The sequence below is a fragment of the Diplotaxodon limnothrissa genome, linkage group LG11, assembly GCF_057381915.1.
Source record: "Diplotaxodon limnothrissa isolate DT_005_m linkage group LG11, D_limnothrissa_male_GT1.1, whole genome shotgun sequence".
NCBI lineage: Eukaryota > Metazoa > Chordata > Actinopteri > Cichliformes > Cichlidae > Diplotaxodon > Diplotaxodon limnothrissa.
This window is the reverse complement of record NC_140606.1, coordinates 26121551-26129324: the sequence shown is the minus strand read 5'-3', so window position 1 is coordinate 26129324 and position 7774 is coordinate 26121551. Positions and strand designations below refer to the sequence as shown.

The window sequence follows — 7774 nt, the reverse complement described above, 5'->3', positions numbered from 1 at the left end:
AAAAACTGTCGGAGCAAGAAGATGGATGTGGATCTTAATTTCAGAGCGATGAATTGACAAGGATGGTAGACTTTTTATAAAAAGTTGAAGCAACCTAAGGAGGGAAAGGAGATTTACAAAAGATACTTCTTTGCACAAATATTTTATTTGTAGCACATCGGTCCTCACTGTCTGAATTTTGGACCATTAATTATTCTGAAGTGAATGTAAAATAGCGATAAATGTAGTCAGTGTTTGGTTTATAGAGCTAGTGTTTGATGTAAATACTGAAACTTGTTTTCTAAGTTGCTGTGTATTTTATTTATACGAGCACCAATAGTTCTCTGCCACTGACCAACAATAATTCGACTGTGCATACGTGTAATAAACAAAAATCGATGTATTTCTGTTAAATGCTCTTTATTTGTCAAGCAGTTTGTTCTCAGTTTGTCATTTAAAAGCAAATGTAAATCGTCACACATACAACAGTTTAAAACATGCACAGCTGAAACACAGGATATAGTGCATTTCATTTTTGTTCGAATGAAACAGCATTGCTACAGTATCTGCTCTGAAAATATTTACAAAATCTGTGTAAACAAGAGTCTCTCAACATATTGCAGGCGGCAAGAGATTTTGCTTCAATTTAGTGCTCTGAAATTCTTCCAGCGAAGCCTCGAATTTTATGTGTCCTTAGATTTTCTCCCGGTTCCTTTCTCTCTCCTCCCGCTCGTTGGAGATGGTATGAACAATGGTCTCCAGGGCGGGATACTGAAAGATCCTTTTCCTCTGTGGGGAAGAGATGTACAGCGTTATTTGAGGTAATCTCTACAGATATAATCTGTGAATGCACGCTTTCATATTTATTCTATGCGATTTTTCAAAATTACAAATTTTGTTTTTTTTACCCTTTGGCGGTTCTTGTACATCTGAGCCACAATGAGGAGCAGAACAATGAGGAGAAAGCTGAGGCCGACCACTGTGGCGGTGTTATTTGATGCGCTTGAGGATTTCTGTCCGCTCAGACCACCTGCAAAAATATAAAATAAACATTTAAAAAAAGGTTTTAATGTTCTTTATAGTTAATATTTATTTTTTAGCACAGCAGAAGTAGAAAAACACCAAAAATGAGAACTTACTCATCAGATGAGTATTGTATGTCACATTCCCCAAAAGGCCATCTTGCCCATAGAAACTACATGTCCATTCGCCCCAGCTCTCCTCTGACCCGTCGGTAATGATTATATCCTTTCCCTTCTGGATGGACCCAACAACCGCGGTACCATTTTCATCGTAGGTCACATGAGCCCACTCGTATTCGGTGACCTCGCTTGCATCGCTCAGCTGGCAGGTCAGCGTCGTTGAGTATTTTTGCTTTAAGCGGACGACTGAGAAAAGAAACAAGAGAAATGATTTTATATCAAAAATACAAGTGCATTGAATTTTCCCTCAAACTGAAAGATCAGAAACTTACTTTTAGCAACAACGAGCTGCAAAGTCCGAGTCAACCTTTGCTGTCCTACATTCCCACTACATCTGTACTTTCCCTCGTCCTCGTATGTGACCTCATTAATACGGATAGACCTATCCCAGCGGAGCCGATCAGGTGAGGACGAAGCCAAAGAAAGCAGTTGGAGATCGCGGGTGGATGGAGACACAGGATTGATTTTCTCCCAGCCTGCGCTCAAAGTTCTTAAACCAGAGGAAAACACACAGGGGAGAGTGACCGGAGACCCCACAGTAGCGTAAACCTTGGCGTTATCTTTGGGTGGTTGGATGATTCCTGTGCAGGAAAGAAAGAAAGAAAATTGTTAAGAGCACAAAATACTTTATCCAACAGCTTCATAAATCAGTTGTCCAGCTTAATATTTCACCTTTCACATCCAGAGCTGCTGAAGCTTGGCCCTTTTCTCCTTTGTACGTCACGACGCAGGTCCAGGTTCCGCTCTCTTTCTCGGTGACTCTTAAAACCCTTGAAACTTTGTCGCCGTGCAAGCCGGTTTTAGCCTGAGGCAAATATGGATTGTTGTTTAACATCCACTCCACAGAGACGCCATGACGCCAAGGTTTCAAAGCACAAGACAGTTGAGTGTTGCTCCCAGAGAGGGGAGCCGGTGGAGAAAAGGACACTGTAAATGAAGAGAGTGAGATTTCTGTCAATTTACAGTAAATACTACATATTACAAATGTTTAATATTTATTTTATTGGTCACATTTTTATATCACAAATAAATATTACTTTTTTATATGGTAAAAAGCTCTGTGGTCTTTTGTAATTAGTGAGTGTAGGCGTGCTCAATTAGTGCTTCTTACCTTTAATAAGTCTGAGCATGACCTGCTTTTCAATCACTTGGTTTCTAAGGGCCACTTTACAGGAATAAAGTCCAACATCGTCCTCTGTCACGTTGTTTATCTGAATGCTGAATGTGCCACTATCAAGCTGGAGGTGGGGGCACTGCACACGTTGGGACCATCGAGAGCCGCGGTATTCCAGACCGCTCTGTTCCTTCCTCCAAATAGTGCTGTAGATGAAAGGGAATCACAACAATCCAGAGTCATCAACAAATAGATACAAGTCTTTTATTAGTGAATGAGGAAGGAGTTTGTTGTTGTTTAAGGGGTTAAAGCTGATTAATCTGCAGATAAAAAGTGAAAGAGAATAGCAAAAATGTAAAAAAAAAAAAAAAAGAGAAGTTTCATCTTACCCTTTCTCCTTATGACTCCAGACAATCGCAGGTGGACTGCTGATCAGTATTGCAGGGTATTTACAGGGTAGTACAACATCCGAGCCTTCTGCAGCAAATACTTCACTGTGTATCGCCTCACATCTGGAGCCTGTGTGAAGAAAAACATGAAATTAACTTCAATTTTTTTTAAAATTGCATTTTAGCGCAGATTTGCTTTTGAGTTGATCACACAGTTACCTGTTATAAGAATGGAAACCATCCCAAAGATAAAAAAATCCAACAAGTTTGTTTTGTTCATTTTGGTTTTGTATCCACAAACTCTTAAACTCTGCCTTTCTCTTCAAGCGCTGCCTTTTCTGGTATGTTTTTGCGATGTGGGTTGAAGAGGTTTATATATCAGCCCGTGGGAAGGTACCGAAGGCAGGGCGTCTGGTAGTTCCTCTGCTGATCATGTGACTTCAGCTACACGCCAAGCGTTCTTGCGGTCTTTCTTTGTCAGCCTGGAAACTATAAGACAGAGATGTAAACAGGGAGCCCCACTTCCTCCCACGGATTCTCTCTAATGTATTTCCTGTTTCTTTTGCGTCAATCACTCTGTAAAAGTATGTTCGATTATTGAATTTCTAAACCAACGAATACACAAGAAACATACAGTATGAAACCATGGACGGTAAGATATTCTGTATTTATACCTCTAAAAGTCACTTATGTTACACAAAGTTTGGGGACAAATAAACAATAATGTGTATATACAACATTTACTCCACAGCAAGTGTTTAGAATATCTTCAGCATCATTCACGGAAGCTCGAGTTGCTGTTTTGAAACCGAGATGGCAAAACTGCAACACCAAACTACTTGTCATGATCTCGTCACTGCCAGTTAGTTTTGTTTACAACCACTAGTTAGCTCCACTACTCACGATCATCATCATGATCATCATCATCTCCAGTTTGAGAATGAGGACATTTATGGTATCTTCTTGTGAAGGATATTCATGAAAGTGAATCATTCCCTCCATTCTCATTTTTTAGTGGCTCTCAGCTCAGTAGAAACGGGCCTACACTGCCAGACAAACACGTACCGTTTTAGCATATTCCATTCAATATCAAGATGAAATGCTCACAGGGAATACTGTCAGGTTAGAGGAAATACACCGATTACAGCTCTTCCCCTGAATCTCGTCAGAGGAGTTAGACACTTGTAGGAGATCATTAAGATAACGTAGAGGTGAGACGGTAAAGGGAATGTCTGCCTCACTGAATACTTCAGCCACCTGACAAGTGATGCTGCTAAACAGGGCTTGCTTTGACAAAGTGTGGTTTATATTTTTGTTCTGTTTGATGTCGTGTGTAAATACATTTAGATGTACCACACAAAGAATTGCTGCTGCGGGTGTGGTGTCAGTAAAATGTCAGTATAATAAATATATACTATCTGTTCGTTTTACCTTTAGAACTATTTCTATGTGTTGTTTTTCACTCTGCTGTATAGTTAAATAATTACACATTTTCTGTTTAATTATTCATTATTCAGCACGTCAGTACATGACAACAGACAATACAGAATACAGGCTAGGCTCACATTAAACAAAGAAAATATCACCAGGCATCAATCCACTTGTGTGTGAAGCTACCTGAATCTCCTTTTATTAACATCAAATACACTGTATTAAAGTACAGGCTAGATAGATAGATAGATAGGTAGGTAGGTAGGTAGATAGATAGATAGATAGATAGATAGATAGATAGATAGATAGATAGATAGATAGATAGATAGATAGATAGATAGATAGATAGATAGATAGATAGATAGATAGATAGATAGATAGATAGATAGATAGATAGATAGATAGATAGATAGATAGATAGATAGATAGATGCGTGCATGCATAGAAAGAAAGAGAAACTAAGACAGTTACCCAGATATACCTGAGAACATGTGGGTGAAACCTCAGGGCTGTTTTTCTTCATCTTGGTAAGACATTTTCCTTGGTGAGAGCCATGTGACTTTTGTGTGACTGATATTGTAATCCTTTCATCTCATCCACACTGAACTTCCTTTGTCGGCCTTCAAATTGAAATCACTGTTTTGTTTATTTGATCTTGAGGCTTTGGTTTGAAAAACACCCTGAGAGAGCAGGGGGCACCTCTCAGCGTGTTACTCAGTGCTGTGAGGTGGTCTTTCCCTCAGCTGTCGTTTATTCATCTCCACCGTATCTGAATATGTGATGATGTTACCCTGAAGGAAAACACCCCTCACATGGAAACTACTGCTCTTTGAGCTTGAAGGGATGCAGACGAATATGCTAATAGAGATTACTTTGGAAAATAGTCAAATCAGACTCCTTCTGTACAAGTACGGCAGATGAGTAGTTTGTTCCCGTGTCAAGAACAATTATCTCTCCTCGTTGTCCATTTTCTAAACTCACAGCAGCATTTCACAACCTTTAGTAGAGAATGAATGTTTTCTGTTATTGTCGATAGTTCTGCGGTTTAATTTCAGTAACTGACTGAATTATAGCAGGGTCACATATTCTGTATTTGCTTATGCTGAAATATCTTTGCACTGGGTTTTACTGGCAGGAAGCAGAGTGCAGATAAAACATGCGGCTCTGCTGAGAAATTCTTTACATTTTCTTATGTCAGCATTTTATTTGCGCCGGCATTCAGAGCAACAGTGTAAGGGAACTTAATGCTGTACTGCGATGCAAAAACCGAGTGCGTGGCAAAATATTTTTCCAAAATTACACTTCGGGCTTGCTGAAAAATATCTGATTCGTGTTTTTTAAGCATTACCTCAACATATATACACAAACAAAGCTGCACTTTTTGACACTTTTTTAAAAATTGTTTTTGGGTTTTGTTTTGTTTTTTTGCACATTTAATCTAAATTGAAGTCAAAGTTAAATTAAGGTTGCATGTTTACAGTAAAGCAGTAAGCCTTCTCTGCACACAGTATTGCTCTGTGGTTATGCTAAATGTGAATGGAATCTAATGTTTGATGATGTTTTGTTTGGGCTAAATTTCCACATAGTGTCTGCCGCATTACCAATAATGAAATACAGACAAAGATCAACTGTGCTGGTCTTATTTCTTTGAAAAAGACAAATTATTCCATTCAGCTCTTTGCAACAGTAAGACTGAAAGTATCAGCATCTGTCACTGATGTCATCTGAGTGCGTATGCGTGTGTGAATGAGAGAGAGAAAAAGGCAAAATAGGCAAAAACAGCCTGAATGTTTGCAGCTGCAGGCTCAGCACCAAATCTCATCAATCAATTTGTGGTTTTTGCCAGTTTTTTAGGCACACCAACCAAATACCACAAATGCAGAATTCCTGCAGTATGTTTGTTAGTTTTTAACCAGACTGTAGATTGTGTTGCTGATGACATTTGTTGTGTTATATTGGGGTTTTTTTGTTTTCATTTACATAAATGAGAAAAACTAAATGATATTGAAATTTGCAATGGGCTACTCAGCCTGCATGGATTGTCTGATTTGCAATAGCACTTATGAGGTTTGCAATAAAATGTATTCTTTTTTCCCCCAGATGTTTTTCAGTGCAAGAATTCACCTGTCTTATTTTCTGCTTTTCAGTCCCTTTTTACCGTAAAGTCCAGTGTTGTACGAACTTATAGGAGGGCGGCTGAATGTGAACATCAGGACACATATATAATTATGTTGCACATAGACTTCACATGCAGATGTTTCATAACAAAACAGCAACAGTTTCCCAGCACAGAAGCCCCTCGGGGCTGAAAGCTAAACACACTTCTCTACTCCTTGTGCACCCACGATTTCACACCAACCCACTGCACTCAGCTTGCAGATGACACCACAGGGTTGCACGTAATTGTTATGAGGCTGTTTACAGGCATGATTTGCAAAGCGACTGATGTTGTTCCATCAATAACCTGGCGTTTAACACCTCCAAAACAAAACAGATGATCATCAGCTTCAGCAGACAGAAAGAGAATCCTGCTCCATTGAACAAAGGTGGAGGCAATGTGGAAAATGTTCCAACTTTAAATTCCTCAGCACAAACAGGACTTTAAGAAAACCGTGCAGAGCTGTATCTTAAGCACAGTGAGGAGAAACAAGCTGACCAAACAGCTGCTGGTGTTATTCTACTCCACTATGGCATTTTGGTGTGAAATACCATCTTCACTGGAGATGACAAAAAGGCCGTTGACAGAAACAAAACATCAGAAAAGAAAACCACTGTCACTCAGCTAGAAGCACAGCTACAAGTCGTGCCACAAACAACAACAAGGACTCTTCTCATCCTGGCAACCACCTTTTCTTTCTGTTGCCACTTGGATGGTGCTAGAGATCAATAAAGGCCTGCATTAAACTGCACACTGCTGCCACGCACAGCATCCTTGTGCAATATCGCCAAGGACTTCACAGGTGATATTTGCGTGTGTGTTCATAAATTCATAAATGTGTATGGTGTGTGTGGATTTTAACTTATACCTGTCCTATTTTTCTAATTTCTATCCCGTTTATATATTTTAAAATTTTGTTAAAGCAAGGCTTTTTTTAGAAGTTGCTTGAAGTTTTTCTGCTTAATGTGTCTCACTTGTGCACGGCTCAGGAAGACGCTCGTTATCTGTAGAAACACAAATAAAGGCATTCAGTTTTATTCTGTTTTGTTCGAAAAGTAAATACAACAGATGTTAAACACATTTCACATAACTAAATCCTAGTGAGTGCCATTCTCTCCAACTTCTGATTTCTCCTCACCTGGCATTTAACTTTTAATTGAAAATTACTTTTAGATATATTAAAACATGTAATGCTCTGTAGACTCCTTTAAGAACAAGGCTTAGCCAGGCCTTCTATTGATGTTCTTTTGTTATTATTTGTATAACTGTTTTTTTAATTCTCTATCACTTTTAACAGTTTTAATGTTTATTGTGATTATTCCCAGTTTTCTGTATAAAGCGCTTTAAATAAACTTAACTTACCTATTTACTCGGGTATCGACAGGCCTATCTCCCCCTACTGGGTAGAATTCGTAGTAAAAAGTTGCAAAGACAATAATAAAACTCTTCCTTTGCGCTTCTCTACAGACAACACGGTACTGCCGCGTTGAATTATGGGACA

The 7774-nt window shown here is 38.9% G+C and overlaps 1 protein-coding gene across 1 annotated transcript; it reads right to left on the bottom strand.

The window, feature by feature from the left end:
- Positions 1 to 672: 672 nt before the first annotated feature.
- Positions 673 to 2964, bottom strand: lag3 (lymphocyte activating 3). The gene is made up of 8 exons (XM_085365486.1): positions 2904 to 2964; positions 2685 to 2814; positions 2293 to 2501; positions 1854 to 2108; positions 1454 to 1762; positions 1119 to 1367; positions 888 to 1009; positions 673 to 768 (listed from the first exon to the last, which is right to left on the bottom strand). Exons 1-8 carry the CDS (start codon positions 2962 to 2964, stop codon positions 673 to 675), a joined length of 1431 nt encoding a protein of 476 aa, XP_085221612.1.
- Positions 2965 to 7774: the final 4810 nt, after the last annotated feature.

Bases quoted from the DNA above. Each gene is read 5' to 3' on its own strand.
- lag3 (XM_085365486.1), bottom strand. From the start codon at position 2,964: ATGAACAAAACAAACTTGTTGGATTTTTTTATCTTTGGGATGGTTTCC. The intron at 2,109-2,292 runs GTAAGAAGCACT...CTTCATTTACAG, and splicing joins CATGCTCAGACTTATTAAAG to TGTCCTTTTCTCCACCGGCT. The intron at 1,368-1,453 runs GTAAGTTTCTGA...TTCTTTTCTCAG, and splicing joins GCAGCTCGTTGTTGCTAAAA to TCGTCCGCTTAAAGCAAAAA.